General features: G+C 38.0%; 1 protein-coding gene across 1 annotated transcript in view; it reads right to left on the minus strand.

Moving 5' to 3' along the window:
- ubr2 (ubiquitin protein ligase E3 component n-recognin 2) overlaps positions 1 to 26907 on the minus strand; it is an 87849-nt gene that overhangs the window by 11829 nt on the left and 49113 nt on the right. Inside the window, exons 19-40 of the mRNA XM_062021566.1 lie at positions 26723 to 26845; positions 26181 to 26244; positions 25932 to 26056; positions 22496 to 22548; positions 20021 to 20123; positions 19910 to 19958; positions 18293 to 18447; positions 18055 to 18154; positions 17871 to 17980; positions 14857 to 14940; positions 14592 to 14773; positions 11067 to 11278; positions 10881 to 10974; positions 10579 to 10740; positions 10325 to 10413; positions 10181 to 10235; positions 9075 to 9223; positions 7747 to 7802; positions 3841 to 3937; positions 3402 to 3469; positions 261 to 399; positions 70 to 160 (exon numbers count right to left, since the gene is read on the minus strand). Of these exons, the coding sequence (XP_061877550.1) occupies positions 70 to 160; positions 261 to 399; positions 3402 to 3469; positions 3841 to 3937; positions 7747 to 7802; positions 9075 to 9223; positions 10181 to 10235; positions 10325 to 10413; positions 10579 to 10740; positions 10881 to 10974; positions 11067 to 11278; positions 14592 to 14773; positions 14857 to 14940; positions 17871 to 17980; positions 18055 to 18154; positions 18293 to 18447; positions 19910 to 19958; positions 20021 to 20123; positions 22496 to 22548; positions 25932 to 26056; positions 26181 to 26244; positions 26723 to 26845 (2360 nt within the window). The remainder of the gene's footprint in view (positions 1 to 69; positions 161 to 260; positions 400 to 3401; positions 3470 to 3840; positions 3938 to 7746; positions 7803 to 9074; positions 9224 to 10180; positions 10236 to 10324; positions 10414 to 10578; positions 10741 to 10880; positions 10975 to 11066; positions 11279 to 14591; positions 14774 to 14856; positions 14941 to 17870; positions 17981 to 18054; positions 18155 to 18292; positions 18448 to 19909; positions 19959 to 20020; positions 20124 to 22495; positions 22549 to 25931; positions 26057 to 26180; positions 26245 to 26722; positions 26846 to 26907) is intronic.

The raw sequence follows: 26907 nt of genomic DNA on the forward strand, positions 1-26907 counted from the left end.
CAAACACACAATGAGAGTAATGGTTAGAGTTGTCGACACAATAATATTTCAGGGGTTATTTGGACTGACCCGTCCAGGTGTTTCCTCAGTGTGTTGTAGAGTTGACAGGCAAGCTCCTCCTCCTCAGATCCCCCACCTTCCTGTTCCATGCAAACCTCCTCTACTCCGGCAGCAAGAGAAAATATAACAGGTAAGAATGTGAACCGACAGTTTTTTGCTTTTGTAAACCGTAAACGATACTTGTGATTTGAGTGAGCTACCCGTGGTCGAGGTGAGCAGGACCTGAACCATGTGAGCAACAGTGATAAGGTGAAGGAGATGGATATGAGCAGAGTCGATCCCATTACGTCCTGATTGGTCCAGACTGTGAACAGAGGTGTATGATAGCACGGTGTAAACCTGTAAAAAGTAAACAAGACTCATGAGTTATGTGATAGAAGAAAAGTAGATTCAGATGCCCTTTTCCCCCATGGGTGTGTCCACTTTTTGGAACCCGAAAAAACACATTTACTGTCCCCTCAAAATACAGCAAACACACAGGAATTAATGTCAAGACCACTATTTTGTCAATATTTAGTATAGCTACAGTTATCATTTGCATCTGGAATTCTCTTACACCTGGCTCCTCCACCATCTTTTTAAGGATGCCCCCAAGTCACTCAATAGGGTTTAGGTCTGGAGACACGTTTGGCAACGTCGTCATCTGTACCCTCAGTGGTCGTCTTAGAGGAGTTCGATTTTGGACACTTTTTACGTATGTCTAATTTGTGCTTAGTTGTTGCGTAGCTGCTAGCTCCTGGTATCCGATAGCCTACTACGTTTACCATTTGTAAATTACTCAACTGAAATAGAAGAAAAGAGCAACCCTGTGTGCTTATTGGAGGACATTTTGATGTTAACTGGCTGCCCACTTTGCACAAGAAAACACGCTGTCACACTGCTTGTATTGGAGCTTATATCGGACATTTTACGTGCAAACCCATATAATCCGATACTTGTTTTTTTTGTTTATATCGGACATAGGCCCTATATAAATTTTGGATCGGGCCACCACTAAATTTAATACACATGCTCCTGATTAAACCTTGTAACAGTCATATGACACCTGTGAGGGAAAATCACACATTGGCCCCAGTTTGGACATTTTCACTTTTGTTGCGAGTGGTTTATATGACCTCGGGGCCCAACTTTTCTACTACAGAGGGGCCCGGGTCCCACTCAATTATAAACACTGAAGTAGTACTCTTACTCTTGACTGTGATCATATAATTATACTGTATCCTACTAACTTACTTACAGTTTAACAGGAAAAACCTTGTCAAGTGATATATATATCATTTATATATATATCATGACGAGTGATATATATATCACTCGTCTTGAGAACTGTGTGGGCATTAAGGGCTGGTTCCGGTCGTACTTAACCGACAGGAGTTTTTGTGTAAAAATAGACAGTTTTATGTCTTCCACAGCTCCTTTACCACATGGGGTTCCCCAGGGCTCAATCCTTGCCCCAATCTTATTTGCGCTTTACCTTCTCCCCCTTGGTTCTATTTTTAGGAAGTACGATATTGCATTTCATTTATATATTATGCCGATGATTGCCAGATTTATTTTCCCATGGCACAAAATAACACGGTGTAACGTCTTATTGACTGCCTGCACGACATCAAAGCCTGGCTTTCAGCTAACTTCCTGAGCCTAAATGAAGATAAAACAGAAGTTATGTTGTTCGGTCCAAGTCGCTCCCCCTCCCCCAACGTTGACCTCGGCACTCTGACCCCATATCTCAGCGACTGTGTCACAAACCTGGGGGTAAAGTTCGACACAGATTTTAAATTCGAAAAACAAATCAGCAGCGTCGTACAAAAAAGCTTTTATCAATTACGCCAAATAGCGAAAGTGAAACCGCTTCCATCAGGACATGATCTCGAGAAATTAATCCACGCCTTTATCTCGACTCGTTTAGACTACTGCAATGCCCTGTATGTAGGCATTAGCCAGGCCTCCCTCGCCCGCCTGCAGCTCGTGCAGAACTCTGCTGCTAACACAGACCCGCAGATGTGAGCACATCACCCCTATATTAGCGTCTCTTCACTGGCTCCCTGTGCGTTACAGAATCAATTTTAAACACCTTTTATTTGTTTTTAAATGTCTAAACAACCTCGCGCCAACATATCTCTCCGACCTCCTTCAGCCTTACTGCCCCACCCGATCCCTAAGATCAGCCGATCAGCTGCTACTGACGGTCCCGGACACAAGGCTGAAGCTTAGAGGTGACAGAGCTTTCGCTGCTGCTGCTCCCAAGCTCTGGAATGACCTACCTCTGAGTGTTAGACAAGCCTCCTCTCTTCCTGTTTTTAAATCTCTCTTAAAAACATACTTTTATTCCATGGCTTTTAACACTGAATGATATCCATCCTGCAATGGCGCCCCATAATACACCTGCTGTGAGCCTGTTTTTATGTTTTTATATTTTATTTATTTATTTTTTATCGTGGTCTGTTTGTGTTGTGTTGTGTTTGCTCGGTTCTCGTATTATTTTTAACCTGCCCATTGTACAGCACTTTGGCTACCCCTGTGGTAAATTGTAAATGTGCTTTATAAATAAAGTTGATTTGATTTGTTTTGATATAAAACCATGTGTTAATCACAAAGATTATAATGAAGACTTAGGTTAGGCTGATTACAAAAATACATTAATAATATACTGCAAAGAGAGGACTCATAAAAACTGATTAAAAATAAATGTACATACAATTACACAGTGCTAAAATTTATTCTAAATAACTTAATAATACATGATGTTTCTTAAATTAATTGTCAATAAAGTTTAAGTGCAAATGAAAATACAGCTACACCACTTTAGTTCTAATTTTTGTGCTTAAGAAACTTTTCAATGACTTGAGTTCCAGACTTCTTCTGTTTATTTGACATTTTCATTACTGCAGGTGAGAAACAGTTATTTTTTGGTGACCCTCTAGGAGGTGCTGACGGCCCAACAATGGGCCCCCAACCCTATGGTTAAGACATTTTGGCTATGTGTTGACTTATTTTGAGAGAATGGTAAATGTTAAACTGGACACTGACTACTTTACATTACATTACAGTGTCATTTATTTTGTGTTGTCCAATGAAAAGATACAATCAAATACTTGCAGAAAAGTAAGTGGTGTTGAATGTTGCAGAATGTCTTAACAAGACGAAAGCCTATGAAATTATCATGATTGACTAAGAGCTGGTAGTAGTACTATACTATGTGGTAAAAGCCTCAGGCTTTCAGGCATGCAAGACCACTAATAGTGAGAAAGGGGTTAATTGTTTTTTTGATTTGTTTTTTAAAAATGATAAAAATGTATATACGTTGGATTTATGGTGGATGTAAAGTGGGTCCAATTTACCAGAATGTGGAACATGTCAATGTCCAGGATGCTTGGAGTGTTTTCTACTTGTTGGCAAGGAACCAGAGCTGGAGAAGAGACAGAAACAGACAGATAAAAAAAGATTATTCTCTGTTTGTAATTGGCTGGTTATTTCATTTATATTTCATAAAATTAAAGCCCTTGATATTGTGATGTTTATTTGCAGCGTTTCCCCTACCGTTATATTAGGGGCGGTCTGCCACCCCCAGAAAGGTCAAGTTAATTGACTTGTATTTGCAATGCAGCACCAGTAATAAGGATATAATTCATATGGAACACATCTATACATGACGTTATTTTAATAAACAAACTATGCTGTGTGTGTGTGTTTGTTTAGCACCATCCCTCAAAGTTGTACCCAGAGGGAGAATACTGATTTATAATGCGTTTTTGATAAGAACCAGCCAGATGTGAGTACCTGCAAACAATCTGATGAAGTGCGTGTGGAGTGTTTGCAGTGAAGCTGATGTCCAGCAAGCTGAACTGAACCTGGTGATGGAGCTCAAGCAGTCGTCCTGTAACACACACCAGATTATAGAAGTTACCCTATAAGATTGACAGATAGCGGTGTCAAGACAACAGACAGTGTACATTGTATCGACTAATTTGCTGTTTTACGCGACATGGGGTCTCTGAAAGGTTGTAACAAAAACATTCTATCTTAACATTCTATCCCAGTCAGTGTTGGTCATCTTACTTTATAAAAATAATTAGTTACAGTTACAAATTCATTCTCCCAAAAAGTAATTGAGTTAGTACCTCATTGTAAGAGTAATTAGTTTCTCAGCCAAGTAACTGAGACGTTATTTTATACGCTATTATGTTCTATAACAAACTTTAACGTCAGAGATGTTAATATGAACTGATTGAAGAATAAAAATACCATATACAATATTTTAGATCCTTTGGCATTTATCTGAACTCAATAGTGTGCCATATGATATGCATAGAAATAAAAATTAAAAAAAGTAAAATAACTATTTGGTAAAGTAACAACATAAAAAATTTAAAGTAGAAAACCAAATATGGTATTCAAAAATGTAAACTTAGGCAAAAAGACACAAAATAATATTTGGCGTTTAAGTCGTGCAGTTCTCTGTACATGTATACCAAAATACAGCCTGAAAGAACTCGAGATAAAACTGTTACCAAGTTTTGGGCAGATAAATGACATGCCTTCAAGTAAAACGTTTAAAAACGTTCTTGAATGACATTCTGATAATAAAATTGCATTTGTGTAGAAATATTGGGGTCTTTTTTTTTTTTTAAGCTAATTTAAACAATGCAAGGGAGAAATCACCTGTGAATAATCATGATTAATCCAAATTACATGTGATGAATCTGATTTTAAAAAGTGGTTGCTTGGGGTAGCAGCAGCAGCAAGTGTCATGTTGGCATGTGATGATGTGAGGTGCGATTCGAGCAGACGTGGATGAACGCTTTTTTCCGGGACATATTGCATAACGATTCTTGCTTTTAACTTAAATGAGCAGAAAGTAGTGCTGGTACTTAGTTTTAGAACGCTACCTTTAAATTTCCCTGACTCCGACTTGTCGCAATTATCGTGGGTCTAATTATGTGTCAGTCAGCGCATGATCCACCCACTCAGCCAACCATTATCAGGGTATTTACAATGGCGTCATCACACTGCCCCATTTTTTGCATGCAGCTAATGTGTGGCCGAAACCTGACACTTCGCGCTTCATTCAACCAAGCTTTAGTAACGTGCCACTTCACATCCTCTGTAACGGCAACAGCGTTGCAACGATGGGAACAGTAATGAATTTGATTACTCGTTAACGCCGTTATTACCAAAACTGATCCCAGTAGGCATGCTCCATTGTTGCATGCACCGTAATAGTCAAAAGTCTAGTCACAACTGTGCAACAGCATCAATAACCACACTGACAGCGTGGTAATGAATATTACTTTTGACTTTTACATGTACTAAATCAGTGGTCCCCAACCACCGGTCCGGGGACCGATACCGGTCCGTGACACATTAGCTACCGGGATGCAGACAAACAAAAATGTATTTATAAACTACTGCGTTTTCTCCACCAAACTTTCGCCTGTCCCACTAAACACACCAATAAGCTTGTTAATAGATGTATATTACAACTCCTTTAATGTGCATTGTGCATGGGACAATGCATATTAATGGACATATAAAATGTTAATTACCCTTTGGCTGCAATCTGCAGCCAAAGGGTAATTTTTCAGGCAAATTTTTTTTACTGTTTTTATCTGCCACACGTAGAAAGCCGGTCCATGAAAATAATGCATACATTAAACCGGTCCCTGGTGGAAAAAAGGTTGGGGAACCCTGTACTAAATTACCTAAAATTAGAACAGAACTGTGACTTTTTGTAGACGTCAATTGTAGAAGTGTGCATCTGTCCAATATTATACAAAATAATAGGTATCTAGATAGTGATTGGAGAATAATGAGTCAGAAACAATACATTTTAAAATGTAAACTGCTCGATACGATAGAATTTGATCCGATTCGATCCATTGCAACATGATGCTTTCTGGCACAGTTTGTTGTTTAAAGTCAACTTTAATTTATATTATATTGATCCGAGGTCAGTTCTATTGTTGTGTAACTGTCGATCTTCAAATACATACACTTTTAAAAAGCCTATCCAACAAGTACTTGTAGTGGTTTTGACATGACATTGACATACCGTGTCATCGTGTTTATTACTGTAACACATCACACTTGAAGCACAACAAAACAGACTTAAATCTTCACTACTGAAACATAGTGATTTCCTCCTTTACTTATTATACGGCTCTGTTACACATTTATTTTAAGCTGGTCGGTCGAGTGTGTGGTGGATGTACAGTATAAAATTAAAAGCCAAAAAACCTAATTTGGGCTCTAGACCTGGGAGAAAAAAAGGTTCCGTTTTTTTTTATGTTGCCATGTATTATGTCACAATGAGTGTGTGGCACACTTACTGGCTATATATATATATACACTACCGTTCAAAAGTTTGGGGTCACATTGAAATGTCCTTATTTTTTAAGGAAAAGCACTGTACTTTTCAATGAAGATAACTTTAAACTAGTCTTAACTTTAAAGAAATACACTCTATACATTGCTAATGTGGTAAATGACAATTCTAGCTGCAAATGTCTGGTTTTTGGTGCAATATCTACATAGTGTATAGAGGCCCATTTCCAGCAACTATCACTCCAGTGTTCTAATGGTACAATGTGTTTGCTCATTGGCTCAGAAGGCTAAGTGATGATTAGAAAACCCTTGTGCAATCATGTTCACACATCTGAAAACAGTTTAGCTCGTTACAGAAGCTACAAAACTGACCTTCCTTTGATCAGATTGAGTTTCTGGAGCATCACATTTGTGGGGTCAATTAAACGCTCAAAATGGCCAGAAAAAGAGAACTGTCATCTGAAACTCGACAGTCTATTCTTGTTCTTAGAAATTAAGGCTATTCCACAAAATTGTTTGGGCGACCCCAAACTTTTGAACGGTAGTGTGTGTGTGTGTATATATATATATATATATATATATATATATATATATATATATATATATATATATATATATATATATATATATATATATATATGTGATATATATGTATATTGTACTGGTGATTCATAATGGCGCCATCTGCTGAATTAAAAAAGTCACTACATTTGACCTGTAAATAAAATAAAATATTTTTTTAAACAAGCTCTTCAAAAAGGAATACGAAGCGTGCAACTCTGGCAAATGAGCCAAATAGTTAACCGGAAAAGAAAAAAAAAATCTTATTATCTTATGAACCCACACTTTGAAACGTTTTATTAGTTCCATTTACATCATTGTAAGGCGACGTCATTGAGTACATTTAAAAGTCGAAAGTAAAGGCAACGAAAACCGCGGCACTTCTCCGACTTTTTTCTGTAATAGTGGTAACTGGTGAGCCGAAAAGAAGCCCCTTCTGATAAACACAGTTTAACGCTTCACAGCCAAATGACACAGCAGCTGTATCAGTGACACATTTTTTTTTCTTAAATTGACACACACATTAAGGTACCAGGGAATACGGTATCACTCCTTTTGTTTCATCATTCATTGTTGCTTCACTACAGTGTAAATACAGCCAGTGAGTGTGCCACACACTCAGCTGCACTTGGGCGGGAGGCAGGGTACACCATTAACAAGTCAAATAGGTCAAAAATTTGAGCAGCTGTTCAGACGTGGTATTGGAGATCTATTATGCAGGGCTCTAGCAAATCTCAGCGTCCATTTAAAGATGGTCCCTTAGGCTACACTGAGTGTAATAATTGAGAGGGATAACATTACCTGTCTGCAGGGTAAACCTCCGAATAAAGGCTTCTCCTCATCCATTAGGAGGCGCTCTGTAAAAGTCAATGACAGATTGTTTATGACAGGTGAATGTAAATGATTTCTGGTGTACAGCGCTTCCGGAAAGTATTCACATCGTTTCACTTTTTCCACATTTTGTTATGCCTTGTTAGGCCTTCTTCCAAAATGGAATAAATTAATTTTTGGAGTCAAAATTCTACAGACAATACTCCATAATGACAACGTGAAAAGTTTATTTTTCTAAATTTTTGCAAATGTATTAAAAATGCTCGATACTTTGTTGATGCACCTTTGGCAGCAATTACAGCCTCAAGTATTTTTGAATACGATGCCACAAGCTTGGCACACCAATCTTTGGGCAGTTTCACCCAATCCTCTTTGCAGCACCTCTAAAGCTCCATCAGATCGGATGGGAAGCGTTGGTTTTCATCCAGGATGTCTCTGTACATTGTTGCATTCATCTTAGTCCAGTCAGGGAGGTGACCAAGAACCCAATGGTCACTTTGTCAGAGCTACAACATTCCTCTGTGGAGAGAGGAGAACCTTCCAGAAGGACAACCATCTCTTCAGCAATCCACCAACCAGGTCTGTATTGTATAACGGCCGGAGGGAAGCCATTTTTTTTCGTTAAAAGTTTGCCAACATGCACCTGAAAGACTCTCAGACCATGAGAAACTAAATTCTCTGGTCTGATGAGACAAAGATTGAACTCTTTGGCGTGAATGCCAAGCATCATGTTTGGAGGAAATCAGGCGCCGCTCATCACCAGGCCAATACCATACCTACAGTGATCATGCTGTGGGGATGTTTTGAGCGGCAGGAACTAGGAGATTAGTCAGGATAGAGGAAAAGATTAATGCAGCAATGTACAGAGACAACCTGGGTGAAAACCAACGCTTCCAATCCAACCTGATGGAGCTTGAGAGGTGCTGCAAAAAGGAATGGGCAAAGAGGAATGGGCAAAACGGACCAAATATAGGTGTGCCAAGCATGTGACATCGTATTTATAAAGACTGCCAAAGATTCATCAACAAAGTATTGAACAAATGCTGTGAATTCTTATGTACATGTGATTTTTTTGTTTTTTATTTTTAATACATTTTCTTTACAATATGATACATTTATTCATAATACATTTTGCTTTTCACATTGTCTTTATGGAGTATTGTGTGTAGAATTTTGAGGACAAAAATGTATATATTCCAATTTGGAATAAGGCTATAACATAACCAAATGTGGAAAAAGTGAAGCACTGTAAATACTTTCCAAATACACTGTAAGTGGGTGTGGGTGTGTATGTGTACCTATTGCCTGGATGGTATAGGCACAGGTGGACCAACTCAGCACGGGCACCCTGTGGTCCTGCTCATTGGGATTCACCTTTAGTCCCACCTTGTAGGTTGACATGCTGAACGTGGTTATCATCTCAATAATACTGCTGGAAAAAGGGTTTCTAAGAAAAAATAATATAAGTCATCATTGACGACAGTCCTGTAACCTTCGATGAGATGTTTTTCTCTATATACCGTATTTTTCGGACTAAAAGTCGCTCCGGAGTATACGTCGCACCAGCCGAAAATGCACAATAAAGAAGGAAAAAAACATATATAAGTCGCACTGGAGTATAAGTCGCATTTTTGGGGGAAATTTATTTGATAAAATCCAACACCAAGAATAGACATTTGAAAGGCAATTTAATATAAATAAAGAATAGTGAACAACAGGCTGAATAAGTGTACGTTATATGACGCATAAATAACCAACTGAGAACGTGCCTGGTATGTTAACGCAACACATCATGGTAAGAGTCCTTCAAATAACTATAACATATAGAACATGCTATACGTTTACCAAACAATCTGTCACTCCCGATCGCTAAATCCGATGAAATCTTCCTCCCCCCGGTGTCGACTCTGGTATGCGCCGTTTCCTTTCTTTCTGCTGCTCGATTGCCGTTCTCTGCTGCATATTTCATTACGTCCAGCTTGTAATCTGCAGTATATGATTTCCTTTTTGGTGCCATTTTAGTTCAGCCCTTCTCAGTTTTTATAAGTTACCGCCAATGTTGATGTGATCCATTTTAATAGCTACGGCAGTAGCATATAGCAGTTAGCATCCTATGACCCACAATGCACTTCTGCCATGACCCTCCCCCACCGAATTCTTATTGGTTGACGTGTGAGCGACGATTGCTGACGTGTGTGTGACGATGGCTGCCATTTGCTTCGTCTCTTACGCGAATGAGATAAATAATATTATTTGATATTTTACGGTAATGTGTTAATAATTTCACACACAAATTGCTCCGGAGTATATGTCGCACCCACGGCCAAACTATGAAAAAAATTGCGATTTATAATCCGAAAAATACGGTAGTGACAATCTCAAAAGATAATCAATGCTGACTCACAGTGGAGTAAAATCAAGTCTGAATCCTTCAGGGATAGGAGGCTCCATGTCATCTGCTGCACAGACATCAGAAGTAGCATTAAAACACTCACAACACGAACACAATAGAGCAGTTTTTCATGTGTCTGAATGACTGCTGACTGACCACTTGGCGGTTTTCTATAGGAGTGGTGCAGCGCTGCAATCTGCTGACTAGTTGTCTTCAGCCACATGTCCAGACTTGGGTGATCAACACTAAAAGACAAATAAGCCATTGAAAAATGCATTAATTACAAATCTAAGAAAATAGAAATTAAATTAGATGTCAATGTACATTTTTTTGTGCAGCCAATATCTTAAGTCACAACATTAACCAGACTACAAAATAATACAATACACGGGAGATGCGTGTGATTGTACCTGCGGTCAGGTGTTTGTGCATGCGGCAGCAGAGGGATAACAGTGTTGCTAAGACACTCGCACAGTGGACACAGGAACTCTCCATTCTCCACGTCGTAGCTGGTGTGACTTCGCAAACGCTGCTGCCGCCTCTGCTCCTTGAGCTGCACTGCTTCAAAGTACCTGAATATAAAGTTGGCGTTGATGCAATGACTAGAATGTGGAACACCACCACATCTAGTGGACAAGAACATTTAACACACCCTAGTGGTAATCATTACACATTACAGTATAGTGACTGCTTCTAATCATGTGACTCTCACCTCTGCCAGCAGGTGGCATGCATGATGTGTCCACAACTAGCAGTATGGATACCTACTGACAGGTCTGGATGCATGAACAAAGGGTCATGTCGCTCTGAAACACAATATCCATACAATCACCAATCAGAAATCCTAAAAAATGATCACTCTTTCGTCTGTTTCAGGGAAAGGGTGAATGAAGCGCACCTGCGTTGGGTATAGAGCAGCAGCGTCTTTTGGACAAAACGGTTGATTTCTGAACAAACGCTGCCAAAACCATGGCCCTGCCATGACATTTGACCTCCTGTTCCTCCTGACACAGTATACAGGTCACCAGGTCACGCCGCTCGGCTCCTCTGCCCACTCTTGTGGGACCGACGCAGACCTCAGATGAACAGGACGGCTCCGAACTGGAAGTGCTGGAATGGCAAGAGACAAGGAGCTTATATAGGCCATCCAAACCAAAACTTCCCTAGAAAATAAAATGCATGGATGCACAATAAAATCAGATGTAATAATATTTCATCAAGCAAAGTGTCCTGTACATTAATCTGATTGCATACTTGATAAATAACAAGGCTGTCTTCAAATAAGGATTTTCATAATCAAATTTAGTGTGTGAATATGAATGTTGTCTGTCTGTGTTGGCCCTGCGATGAAGTGGTGACTTGTCCAGGGTGCAGCTGGGATAGGCTCCAGCACCCTCCAAGACGCCGAGAGCGGTAGAAAATGGATGGATGGAAATCAGATTTTTTTTAGTCAACGATCAGTCGAATCTATAGCATCTTTTTTTACTTAAATAAACACATACTGACTGGTCACTAGGTGTCAGTAATGTCACATAGATGTATATCTAGTTGCTACAGTGAGCGGCTTGTCCCCTACAGTAATAAGTTGTCCAACTAATCAACTTCGAGGTTTGTAATCAAATCAGACTCTTAATTCCCTTGTGTTGCCTGTCCTTGCTCCCTAAAATTTTACTTTACATGTTACATTTCTCTTTTTCATTTAAACCCTTTAGAAAACTTTTTTTTTAACGTATTTATGTTACTCCCTATCCAAAATCAACTTTGAAGTATAACAATTTAGTGAAAATTCATACTTTAGTGGTAGTCATGTCCTAATCAGCATTTCTGGCCTCCAAACTCAATTACATTTTTGGCCTAAGATTTGATCTGAGTTTGAGTCCCGATCTGATACTTTGACAATAGATAATGACAATGAAAATGTTTTAGCAAGCAGCTAAAATAAACACAGTGAGCCTTTTTTACAAAACTGATTTCATTAAATTTAGAATTTGTAGATCAGATGATGTATCTAATTTGTGGTATTAAATGTTACATACCCCTGGAGCAAAAAAAAGTGGATAGTGCACAATAACTAAACAAAAGCCAAAACTACTATAAGGCCATGTCCACACGAACACCGATGCTTTGTAAACACACACACCCTCAAGTCAGCTATAGCTGCTTTTCCAGGCTTCTGATTGGACAAAATGTGCATGACAGCTGGCGTATACGTTTGTGTGTAGACAAGGACTGTTTTGAAACTACACTTGTGTTGATGGAGACCGTTTTAACCCTGGATATTAATTTTCTAAACTATCTGTATTCGTGTGGACATGGCTTAAGTATCCGTGTTCATATGTACATGGCCTTACTCGCTGAGTTTGTAAACAATAACAAAAACAACAAAACAGCATGCATCCTTTTTGAAGGAATCTTTCAAGTCAGGACAGTCCTTAGCCATGTAAACACTGGGAATCAGCTGCAGTAAAAATTGGTGAGGCTTGTCATCTCATCAGCTTATACCCCATGATCAGGAAATCTGTATTTAGTGGTGTTCATGGGTTTTAGTCCTTAGTCTTAGTCCTGTTACCCCAACATATTCCCCACTATGTGAAAATAAGTGTTGTTAAATTATTCATTTTCAAATATTTTCTGTTAAATCACAGTAATGTGCTTAGTGTCAACATGCTATTGTCATGTGGCTATATTTGCTAATGTCATGTGGCTATATTTCATAGAAGTGGAAATCTTTGGGCACCTCACGATTCGAATACAATTACGATTCAGGAGCTACAATTCAATTAAATATCAATAATTTATGCATTTTTAATTTATGTATATTGTTGCAGTTTTTCATTTCTTTTCGTTTCACTGAATAAGCATTCATCATGTGCAGCTTTTGCTGGTCGGATCTCTCTGTAAGGTGGCTCGCTGCAGTCAACCAAATTTTAGAACTGTCTGCATTACTTTATTTACAATAAATAAATAATCGATTATTGACATTTCCTAATCAATTTTTACAATCGCCCATGTCCAAATTGCAATGCATTTCCCCCACCTCTAATATTTAATGTATTTGCTAATTCTATACAAAAAAATTCACTGCGGTTACTTTTAAAGCGGTTACTCAACTGGGTCATCTTTGGTTTAGGAACCTTGGACAACAACTAATATAATCATAATTAAAGATGGTAGTTCAATACAGTCGTCCCTCTCCACACTTATGTTTCCGGGTAAAAGGTGCACAGTGCTAACAACTCAACAGCTAGTCTTGGCGCTATCTTCACTGCAACAATTGAATTGACCAATTTTTGGCAGAACAACTTTATGATGCACTTCATCTTCAACTCGTTTTTCATCAATGCAACATGTGCACATTAGTGAGACTTTGCATGAGGGATGTCAAATGACAAAACTCGAGACGTACATGATTTGATGTGACTTAATGCTGTCAGTTCACAGGTATCAGAAACTGTCAGGCCAATGCAAAGTGGAGATGAACTCACTTGATGCACGCTGTCTTCGATATAATTAGCGCCACATCACTTTAAAGACTGTTTGCCGTGAGCAATGTGGAATGACAATGCTAACAACACGACTAATGGTAGTATCGGAGCCTGTCAAGTTGACCAACTTTGTGCAGAACAATTTATGCCTGTGGTTTCAGCACATCAAATCCTAGTTCGCATTTAGAGAAATTAAACTTGATGTGATGAAGTGTTTCCATGTAGTGGTTGTGTTGTAGTGACCGCGTGACGACCGCACTGACGCCTGGAGGATCCTCCAGACTACCAGTGAGTACTGTAATCTACAGTGGAACACACTACTATTATTGGGTAAAATGAGTGTAAAGGTGACTATATGGGTGTTTATTCATGTTGTCATGTTTAAAGGGTTCTAATTATGTTTGACAAATTATTTAGATGGTTGTAAACAGTCTTTTTTAATGCTCCGACAATGAAAATCGATTTATTAATAATAATTCTACCTCGTGGAAATGTGTTCTTGGGTTTGGAGCCAGTGTATGTGCACTTTAGTAAGACGGTTGTAAATGTTGTTGGTTGGTTGTTTTAATAAAGTGATTGTTAATCGACCACGTCCTCGTCATCCTTTCGACATCCGACGAAAAGCTACAATATCTTATATCAACACAAAAACACCACAGTCTGGGAGATTCGTGAGTTCAGTTGGGGTGTCAATAGAAAAGGGATATATCCGGTAGACTTCGGAAGAATGTGAAAGAGTTGGCAAAGTGCTCCAGTACAGCAGACCTATACAATGACCCATCCTCTATATGACTGATTGTTTAAAAAAAAAAAAAAAAGTCCTTTTGCCATCCCTCCGACACGAACGCCTTGACCAGTCCTGCTTCTCAATGCATATGGTTGGGACTACACATACACTCTCGACTGAGTACTAAAAAAAGAAGAAAAAAAGTTTTTACCTGTGCTCCAAATCAGCAGATGTTGACACCTCAAGTTCTGCTAGAGTTTGCTGAAAAAGTTCTTTGTTCTCGTTGATGAAATGCTTCTGCATCTCAGACATCTGAGCCATTATCTTTTCCCTCCGCAGTCGAGCCATTTCTGCCTTCCTCTTCCTCTCTGCTTTGTCTTTGTCTCGTATCATCTGCAGGAGGACACCAAATCCACTTAATAACTAATTTCACAAAATTTCAGCATGAAAGTAAGGACGAGGTTTGTAAGTTTCACCTCCTCCTGCCCATGTCCATGGGTGACAGTAACTGAAGAGGTGGAGGATGTACGTTCTCTAATCGTTTTGATGTTTGCCACCATCTGCAAACAAAAAAAATTCCATATTGATATTTGGAATACAAAATAAACCACATAACAACCTTGGCAGACACTTCAAATTTACTCCAAAGTTCAAGTCAAATAAAATTGACAAACTGTAGCTGCAGAAAAGGAACTATTCAGCAAACACCTCCATCTGTCCATCTTTTCTATATAGCCACAAAACACTAAATCACATAAACCATTATCCTTTATTGGATTGTGTAGATTATATATATATATATATATATATATATATATATATATATATATATATATATATATATATATATATATATATATATATATATATATATATATATATATATATATATAGTATATATATATATATATATATATACATATATATATACATATATACATATATATATATATATATATATATATATATATATATATATATATATATATATACATATATATATATATATATATATACATATATATATATATATACATATATATATATATATATATATATATATATATATATATATATATATATATATATATATATATATATGTATATATATATATATATACATATATATATATACATATATATATATATATATATATATATATATATATATATATTAATGTGGTATAAAGTTAAAAGTTAAAGTACCAATGATTGTCACACACACACTAGGTGTGGTGAGATTATCCTCTGCATTTGACCCATCACCCTCACCCCCTGGGAGGTGAGGGGAAGAGTGAGCAGCAGCGGTGGGCGCGCCTGGGAATCATTTTGGTGATTTAACCCCCAATTCCAACCCTTGATGCTGAGTGCCAAGCAGGGAGGTAATGGGTCCCATTTTTATAGTCTTTGGTATGACTCGGCCGGGGTTTGAACTCACGACCTACCGATCACTCTAACCACTAGGCCACTGATATGTAATATATGCACATATACAGGCATATGCATTTACATAAATGCAATATATGTAAATGCATTATATAAATATGTATATACATACACATACATATGTGTATATACATACTGTTCTGTCTTGTTTGTTGAATGTTTTAAGAATATATGTAAGACCAGTGTTTAAGTTCACTTTGGAATTGAACAGACAGCGGGAGGCAGCATTGCCCAAGTCAGCAGTGCTTTCAGGTCTAGTTTAAGCTAGTTCAGTGACGATTGCAAATTCTCATGCCAAACAAAATATCATCGGTATGTATCGTTAAGTAGCATGTTAATATTTGATTGTGGTGTATTATTTGTTGGCTGTGAATTTGGGACGTTTTTTGGCCAAAAGTCAGTCATGCAAATTTTTGTAATTTCATACTGTGAAGTGAATGTTAGCATATTAAACTAGTTTGCTGTAGAGTGCTTAAAATACATATTTTGTGGTGTTTCTTTATCCATGTAAGTTCATTTCACCGCGTAATGCATTTGTTATTGTAATATGCTTGTGTGTGTCATTGGCTGTGTGTGTGCATGTCTTTAATGTAAGCCTCCTTTCTGCTTGTATGTTTTCAGTTTTACCCTTTTGACGGTCAATAAACCTGTGGACAAGAAGAAGTTTTTCACAGTGTTTGATCAAGAAAAGGTGTTAGGGTAAAGCCAAGATATTCCTACATATCGAGGGCGACACACACAAAATTGTGTGTGTGTGTGTATATATATATACCGTATTTTTCGGACTATAAGTCGCAGTTTTTTTCATAGTTTGGCCGGGGGTGCGACTTATACTCAGGAGCGACTTACAGTATGTGTGAAATTATTAACACATTACCGTAAAATATCAAATAATATTATTTAGCTCATTCACGTAAGAGACTAGACGTATAAGATTTCATGGGATTTAGCGATTAGGAGTGACAGATTGTTTGGTAAACGTATAACATGTTCTATATGTTATAGTTATTGAATGACTCTTACCATAATGTGTTACGTTAACATACCAAGCAGGTTCTCAGTTGGTTATTTATGCGTCATATAACGTACACTAATTCAGCCTGTTGTTCACTATTCTTTATTTCAAATGTCTATTCTTAGTGTTGGGTTTTATCAAATAAATTTCCCCCAAAAATGCGATTTATACTCCAGTGCGACTTATATACGTTTTTTCCCTTCTTTATCATGCATTTTCAGTCGGTGCGACTTATACTCCGGAGCGACTTATACTCAGAAAAATACGGTACTTCAATAAAGTACAATCGAACTCAGCTTCGCTCCTGCTGCCTTTTTTAAACAGCGTCCATGCATGCTAGTGTATGTTTTAAGATAGCGCCCAAAAATACGCTGCGCCTTATTTATGCGTTAAATACAGAAATAGCACCCGTAACTGACATGGCGCCTTTTAATACGGTGCGCCCTATAGTCGCGAAAATACGGTATAGTGGCTTCGATAACGGGAACCGGTTCTCAAAAAGGGATTAGAATCCATGGAATCTGTTCTTTTCTTATCGAACAATCGGGAGAACCGGTTTCGAACATCATCCCTGGTTAAATCACCAAAAATTATTCCCGGGCGCTGCTGCCCACTGCTCTCCTCACCTCCCAGGGGGTGATCAAGGGTGATGGGTTAAATGCAAAGAATAATTTCAGCACCCCTAGTGTGTGTGTGACAATCATTGGTACTTTAACTTTTAACTTCATAACACATTAATATATCGTAGCACTAAAGCGCAGAAGAACGCATCATCAAATGAATGCTATCAGCCCTATTGTAGTATTAATTAATGACAGCAGCAACTTGTACAAAATAATCATTACGACTTAAAATAAGTATGGAAATCTTCCGCAAAGCCAGGGAAATTGCAGTAAAACAGCAGAATATAAAGTAAGGAAAGAGCAAGCAGGCAAGCGAGGGCCTGGAAAGGGGGGAGGAGAATTGCACACAAGCCCAGCACAGTACAAATGGCCGAGTTTGAGTACATCCTCTGTCAGCACACTGTACCTTTAGGATCCAGGTGATCATGTCTTTGTGGACCTCCAGATGAGGAGCATTCTGAAGACTCTCCAGCAAAGCCAGGACACTTCCTGAAGTATTTGGAGCTTCACCTGGACCTAAAAGAAGGTACACAAAGAAGTTGTTGGATTGAGTTATGATGCTGTTCAAATAGAAAACATGTTGTACTGACGTGTAATTTTAGAAGTGTAATTGAAGGTGATGTCCTCCTCGCTATTGTTTTCCAGCTGTTGCTGCTCCTCCAACAGAGCCATGCCTACTAGATGGAGCACCTACATTATGTTAACAAATGTACAAAGACACATTTCAGCACATCTGGTTTCTTGGTTGGATTTTAGCCTAAAGTCTTCCACCAAGATTTTAAAACATTTTCTGCATTTATAAATGTTTTATCTTAAAGTGTCTCTCACTCTCTGCAGCATGGACTCTGACCAGCCTCCGCCCCTCGGTTCCATCGCCCACTGCAACACAGCACCCTCCACACCCAAAAGCACATCACACTGCAGCAAGTTCACCAGGCTAGCAAACAGGGGACATAGAGGGGGAGGAACTGGTGGGGGAAGGGCTGAGGAACAAACAAACACAATCTTTAGAAGAAAGAAAACAACATCCCCAGAAAAAATGTGAAAAAAGTGGACATGTTTAAACGTCTTTGAAATTGTATATACTATTAGTACTGTAGTATATCAATGTGTCATCTTATTACTGTTGATATAATCCACATTCTATTCAGGGTATAACGACACATTGTATTTAAAAACAGATTTTTTGGGGGGGTACAGAACTTTCAGTTCTATACAGGAGCGTACAGACTTCCCACATTGTATACTTTTTGTCCCTTGTCTATTCGGTAAACTAATACTGTGCAGCCCGTGGCTAATCCGCAGCTAGCGATAGAGCCAGCCCTGTCCTGAACACCTCTTTGTGAATTTACCCTGTTTGTATATGTTTTAACCTGTTTATCTTATGTAGTACATTGAGCACTATTGGGATGTTGTAAGGTGCTGTAGTATATTAGGAGTGAAGCGATTTGAGTAAATTGAATAACTCGATTCCAAAAATGACATTCGTTATGTCTTTCATAGTGATTGTGAATGGTAGGCAAAATTAAAAGAAAAGTGCAGTTCCACTTTAAGCTAATGGCATTCGCGCCAACCTTCATCCTGTATAATTGTGATGCTTTTTTCATTTTACTCAAAACTGTTGTGATTCCTACATGTATGATCTCTTCATTTGTGTGTTGGTGTATTTTTCTTTGTGTGCTTAGTTGTACAGCGATTACTGTGGAGAATATCAACAAAACACCTCAAGTTATTTTTACAATCTCTAATTCAAAGGATTGCTCAAATATTTGGCAAACTAAATTCCAACATTCAGGCAGTGCAGAATATAGTGGAGCCTGTTTTACGTTAAAAACAAGCAGCAACAATTGAGAAATAGAGCAAAATGGTACACGAACATATAAGTTCATACTAATAACAAATAACACAGATTTGTTTTTAACATCTGTTTAGCCTTTTTAAAGAAAATATGTGCAGATTAAATTAATCATGATGTCATATGTATATCATATCGACCACGCCCCAACCGCCACATGTATATTGGCAATCTGGGGGAAACCCTGATCTGTGCTTCTTATTTAGCAACTTTGCCACTGCATTTAACAATTAAAGAGGTGCGTGTGTCTTGCGTTGTCTAATACAAGCGGTCCCCAAATAGGAAGTATTAGCGGTGATTATTCAGTAATCTAATACATGCGGTCACAAAAGAAAAACCAAGTATTAGCCGAAATTAGCCTCCACAAGCCCAGGGAGTGTGCAACTGTGTATTGCATGCACAAAACCTCCATTAGCGTGAAACCTTGCTTGGAGCAATCTTACAGACACTCTTTAATCATTTGCAACACTTTGCCTTCTTGTACATAAAGGACCATTGGTTTATGGTTTATGTACCTAAACCCCTATTATTTACCATCACAAACAGCTGATGTTTTGCTTCTTTATCAATCATGTCACTCCAATATTCACCTGTATCATCGCCGGTCTGTCTCCTCAGCTTTCTCTGAGCCTCCTCTGCCTGCACATACGTCGTCAAAACAATGTAGTGTGTGTATGTATTGGTGACGTACATTTTAGTACCTTAGATTGGTCGGCTCTGCTGTAGTGATAAAAGTACAGGTTGAAGTGCTTGCTCCACTCAGGACGCAGCTCGTAAAGACCACGACCAGTTACACCTGGCTTCCTGTATATTAAGGTGGATTTAAAACACTCATTATCATCATCATCAAAATTCCCTGGTAACTCTAATAGTATTTAAGCTCTCAAGGTCCTCCAGCATATTTATACTGTTTATGTTTCGACATCGCTCTCAGCCCCTGAGCGTGTTTATTTAACAGTAGAATGAAATGAGTTTTCAGTCATTCCCAATTTTTGCCTCGTGATGCGGAGAGCGGGGCGCCAACTTTACACACGCACACGTACACGTACGCACACCATACTTGCCAACCCTCCCGTTTTTAGCGGGAGAATCCCGGTATTCAGCGCCTCTCCCGACAACCTCCCTTCTCCCGACAAAGTCCCGGTATTCAGCCGGAGCTGGAGGCCACGCCCCCTCCAGCTCAATGCCGACCTGAGTGGGGACAGCCGTTCTCACGTCCGCTTTCCCAGCAGCTTGCCTGCCCAATGACGTCATAACATCTACGGCTTTTAGAGAGTAGAGTGCACAACAAGCAGAGAGAGTTCTTGGTTTCTTATGTGGGTTTATTGTTAGGCAGTTTCATTAACGTCCTCCCAGCGCGGTAACAACTCACAACAACAGCAGTCACGTTTAGTCTACTGTAAAGCAGTTCGTCTGCCATAAACAGCAATGTTGTGACACTCTTAAACAGGACAATACTGCCACCTACCGGATAGCCTGCAGAATACTGAAATTCAAGTATGTCTTTTATTTATATGTATAATAAAATTAAAATAAAATATATATATAGCTAGAATTCACTGAAAGTCAAGTATTTCATACATATATATATATATGTATATATATTATATATATACATGTGAAATACTTGATTTGGTGAATTCTAGCTGTAAATATACTCTCCTCTTAACCACGCCCCAACCACGCCCCCCGCCCCAAACACGCCCCCCCCCCCCCCCCCCCCCGACATTGTGATTGCTGCCAATTTAGCCACCATTTAGTTGACAACATGTGTAAATCAGCTCAATAACCATGAAATGTACATTGAAGTCAATACAGCACAGCATTCTCTAATATGACCCCCCCAAAAAATGCAACCAACACAAAAAGTCAACACACATGATCACATAATAAAACAACTTGCTCAATGAACGTACGGATATTATAAAATAAAATTTCCAAGCACCATACAAAAATTCAAAATTACACCCATTTAAATCCATTACAATGCATAATGGGAAAAATGCAAAACACTTACTCGACACCTATCCATGTTTGGTGCATTTTAGCTGCTTGATATTTCTGATTGATTACAAAACTTAAGACGTCATCGCTGAAGTAAACAAGGTAGGAGAACTTTCACGTACTCTTAATATCCAATTATATTAATGATATATCCTATATATTATTATAATATGTACACATATATACGTATAGGCTATATATATTGTTACTTTATATGCAGTTGGCTTTCAGCCCCTAGCCAAATTTTTTTAGCCCAATGCCGCCCACAAGTCAAAAAGTTTGGACACCCCTGTTCTAAAGTGTGGCACATTGAGACAAGAATATGTAGATTGACAGTCTAAAAGTCTTCCTTCACTAGTTATTTTCTCAGTTTTAGATATAAAATATAAAAAACGCAAATCGAATCACTATCGCAATTTCGGAGACAAAGACAATTTTTTTCTCAAAATTGTGCAGCCCTACCACTGACAATGAAAATAAAAAATATTGTTTTTCATGAGCTCTATGTTGTATGTCTGGGTGGGGGTCCTGCTTTTAAATAATTTGAGACATGTACCCTTTTCATAGATCACATTTTGTATTTTGTAAAACATACACATTTTGCACAATGAGATGGGTGCAAAATGGGCACAACTTTTTTTGTAAAATATATAATTACAGAGCTTTTATTACCATTTATAATATTATCCATAAAATACAATTCTTAAATTCATGACACTGGAATAACATGTACATGTAGTTCCCATTCATTTTGCCAAATTAAGAGGAAGCATACAGCATTTACCTCTTTTAACCGCTATAATCTAACCTGCAAAACAGCAACATGCAAACAAAACACGCTGTTAATGACACTGATTGGCTGTGTGTGCATCGCAGTGTGATGTTGGAGTTGCCCGACTGTTTTTGTGGCCCTGAACGCATCACTGTCTGAGCAGAGTGTGTTCGTTTTTGGCGCAAATGGAAGACGACCCACAGTAATCAGTTTTGTTGATCCAGGCACCTCCTCCCCCCCCTTAAAACGCCTTGGCAGATGCTGTCATTGTTTTATCTCTTGTGATTACATGTTGTCTCCTATCACTAACAAAGTTGCATTCCAAAATGGTACAGAATAAATTATGTGTTTATTTTGTTTGGAGTTTAGGTTGGATTTTGTGCAAAAAAAAAACACTCACTTGAACGAAGCAACACAGTCTATGACACGCTCTAGTCCAGTCTCCTTGTTCCCCTGAGAGGAAACAAACAAAACAGTCAGCAGTCTGCAGAGTGCGAACCCGCAGAAAAATGTAAGTATGTACGGTAAGTTAAAAAACTATGTGGATATAGGTATGCCAACTCGGAATGTTGCACAAACGCCACCTTTCCACCATGCAGTACAATTTAGCTCGCTTTTGGTATAGTCTGGAATAGGGTAACGATCGGAGTCAATGGGGGGGAAATTGTTACATTATGGACATTGAATCACTGTATTATAAAATATTATTTTTTTGTTGAAGAGGTTCATTTAGCCTACTAATGTGTCTTTATAAACGGTTGATTTATATAGGCTAGTAAGGTAAAGTTTTGTACCTGACAAGTTTTGGCTATCTTGCTTCTGCAGCCTTCCTCAGAGGTGTCACTAATAGAACGAAACTTGTCAGGTACAAAACTTTACCTTACTAGCCTATATAAATCAACCATTTATAAATATAAAATATTATTTCTACTCGGAATCTAAATATTCTGAATAAAGCTTTTGATTAGCTAATGAAAATTAATTAAGATACTCTATCCTAACTAAAACTATTTGTAAATTAACTGACTCATATTAGCAGTACTATACTGCAGTAAGCAGCTATTATGGTTTTAATAATTTTTAATTACTTGACAGCCTTAAACAGCATTAACAAAATGTTGTATTGCTGGGTCGCAATCACGTGACCTAGAGGCACTTCCGGGTTTCAGGCAATGGTCTAGAGTCCCAATAGACTACTGTTTATTTATCAGTGTAGATTTTGGCATATTTTGAAAGGTTTAAAGGCAAATATATAATCAATTGTGACAAAAAATATTTAAAATGGGATGGAGCGAATTTATGAAAGATTTAAACCATTCATTATCACCAAGCTGTAACTGCTCGCTATGACCTCAGTTCATTTGACACTCACAGATTTAGAGAACAAAAGATTGGAGACATATCATGTCTCTACATCTGGAGGGTTCCACAAATTAGCCATTAATCGGTAAAAGACAATGTTGGATTTATTCGTGCATCGGTAAGTAACGTATTTGATTGACATAACGAGTGCCATGCTGCTGTGATCGTGATGGTAATGAGAAAAATGTTCAGTTTTTGCAGTTGATTTCCTGCTACAAATATTAGTCGGCAGATGTTATTATGGTGTGAAGTTCATATTTTGTCTCAAAATTCAGCTATCGATGTCCCTGTTGTTTAGCAACGCTTGCTAGAGATATCAAGATTGAGTATGCTGCTATATATGCCGAGTTTATTAATACTATTGCTGGGATGTTACGGACGTCATGTCCGGCTCATGTCCCCCTCATTAAATATGCATTGTTTTCAAGCTCTCTCTTTTCTCAATGGGTACAAGGCGCCATTTAGCCTTTCTGGAAGAAAAAATGCCCTATACTTTTGTTGTTTTCAGTTGTACGACTCGTTTAAATAGCAAAAATGTTAAACATTTCTTCAGAGTTCCTCGAGAGGTAATCAAAAAGGGCGGAAGAGTGCAAAAATTTACGAAATGACGAGGAGGAAAGCATGCAGCTTACACTCTAGTCCAAGGGAGCAGAGTCCAAGGATGTAAGTTTGCAGTGATGACTTTGTTTAAGGTTTGTTTGATATACTTTAAATGGTTAGTATTTCCCTTTTAAGTATTATCTTGATATTACGTATATTTCCTAAACACGTTTGCTACGAGTGTTTCATAAAGCACCAACTCAGCGAGTCTAAATAAAAGAAAGCAAATGCGAGCAAAACCTAAAAGAGTTCAGCTTTTACCAAAGACAACAATCATAAATGATGCTTTCAGCACATACACAATGTTGACATGTATAGTTATACAGTATGTTGCTAAAGACAGGGAAAAATACGTTACTTGTAAATGGCACGTGCAACAGCAACAAACATCAGTAGACGCAAAGTTAAATCATGAAATGCTACCTTACCCGAGCAGAAACGATGCATATTTATCCAGGAGAGTCTTGATACCAAGTTCTTTAACCCAGCCACACACAAAAAAGTTGTAGACCTCCATGTTTTTCCAAGTTTTATTCTGTTTTGTCATGTAGAATAATGTCTGGAGCACAATAGTTCGACATGTCTGGGAACGTGACCTACATAATCCTTGCCATCACTTGACCAACCTTTTTTTTGATAAAGGATAGGGATATATTCCATTGCATAGTTAGATTTTTTTGCTCGTATCTGCTTTTTGCACGATGGTTTAAGCCTCTTTTGTACTCAGATAGTTCGCACGCTGCTTGCTGTACAACAACCATCTTGGCTTGGTTGACCACTATTAGCTTTCACGTCCGGGAAGAAGTCTCGTGATGGAGTACAAGCACTTTAAGGATATTTTATTGACGCTAGCAAATATCACCAAAGATGCTATAATCTGGTCATCTGTGTGGAAGCACTTGGCTTTCCTGCACAACAACAACTAAGCTTTTAGTTTCTCTTATGAAAATCAATGAAAATACGGTGAATTGGACCAACAATTACTACATTTATTACCAGGACTTAAAATGAAGTTAGTTTATTTGCACAACCAGGTCTTTGTAGTTATATTTAGGCATAGAAACCACAAAAGAACACAAATCGAATGTGATCTCTTGTATTTTCTTTACCTTTAGTTTTGCTCTCAAACACTAATATAGCAGAGAATAAACTCGGTTGCATCACAGAAAGTTTCTCAAACAATTAAAATTTTCAAACAAACATTTTACAAAGTGATCGCCGAAGACAAGCATTGTCCGAATGTATTCCACAAAAAGATAAGTGATAATTTTAAGAGCCATTTTCTTCGACGCACTTTTGTTTTTTCCCGGATTTTATTACCTTTGTGAACCACTTCTTCCGGGATTCTATGAAAGCTCTTTCATATTTTATCTAGGAACACTCAAGAGCATAACAGCAATACAGCATTTTTTGCTCAAACTCTACACTCACTTGTTTTAATGCTACGCTCAGGCTGGTTGACCATCATGTGAATTAAGCCGCGAAGAAGAAAAATGAATGTGACGTCATATGCAACCCAGCAATTGCACAAACGAACAGCAGTGTTAGTTTAATATTTCGAATGACAAGCAGGTACAGCTTAATAAATAAAATAAAAAAATATTATTAACATAAATAAATAAATCTTCACGCAGGTCTTTGACTGCCAATGTGCTCTTCAGAAATCTATTTAATACAGGACCCATTCCAGAATACAGTCATTCAGTCCCCTCCAGTATTTGGAGGGATTGGGTACTTCACACAAATTCAACCAATCCACACAAGTTATGCATGGCTTTGTGATTTTGTCTAATGCTCGCAACTTCACCCACACATTTGTTGTTGGCCAAAAGTGGTAAGATAAACATCAGTCATTATAAAGGTGAGAGTCTTACGTTCTCTGGCAGAGCTTTCACCAGCTCACTATGAGCCATAGGTCTGATTGACAACTGGTGGATGATTTCCCTTCTGACCTCGTTAAATGGCTCCACAAGTCCGACGCCTGCCACATAACGTTCACCTGACCAATGAAAATGCAAACATGGAACGTCAATGATGTAGCACGTTTACAAACAGTTAACAAATTAAAAGAAAAAGTCTACAATGATGTATCAGTCTGTGGGAAATACTTTAAAAAAACGCACCAATCAAGATGATTATTAAGTGTAGCATCTCCTCGATCAGGGTATTGTTCTGCTGGACCAGATCCTGAACAAAACAACAACAAATGGTAAGGTAATCAGTAGAGACTCGGGCTGTGAATCTTTGGGCACCACACAATTTGATTCGATTGTTGGGGGTAACGATTCAATTAACAATAGATTCAAAACAATTCTGCATTCAAAATCAATACTTTTTGGGTGCCACTTCTATGATGAACTACATTCTTCCACAAAATAGATCAACAGCTCTGATAAATTTTTATATTACTTAAAACAAAACTGTTTTTGTTTAATTAAATTCTACCCAAACATTTGATGAAGACAAATACAAATATGGCGACAAGAGAAGTATCTGTACAGCAGTTATGGGCATCTAAATGAACAATATGATTTTCCAACAATAGATTTTAAATTTTTAATGAAACGATTAAGAATCATTACAAATAAGAAACGCAATTTATTCGAAAAGCATTTTTTAAAATATATATATACTGTATAAGAGACCGTCAAGAGTATCGTACAACCTTATTGGTTTCCCTGCAGGCGTATCTCTTTCTGCAGTCTGCAGAGCTGAAAATGTGGAAAAGTTCAAAACGACTAAGCACAATCATCAGGAAGTGGTTTGGGTCCATCATGGAGGCTCCAGCCTGTGGAAATAGATAAAGACACAAAGAAGCCAAACTACATAATTTTGTGTGACAGTAGACTC

The sequence above is a fragment of the Entelurus aequoreus genome, linkage group LG15 (genome assembly GCF_033978785.1).
Source record: "Entelurus aequoreus isolate RoL-2023_Sb linkage group LG15, RoL_Eaeq_v1.1, whole genome shotgun sequence".
Taxonomy (NCBI): Eukaryota; Metazoa; Chordata; class Actinopteri; order Syngnathiformes; family Syngnathidae; genus Entelurus; species Entelurus aequoreus.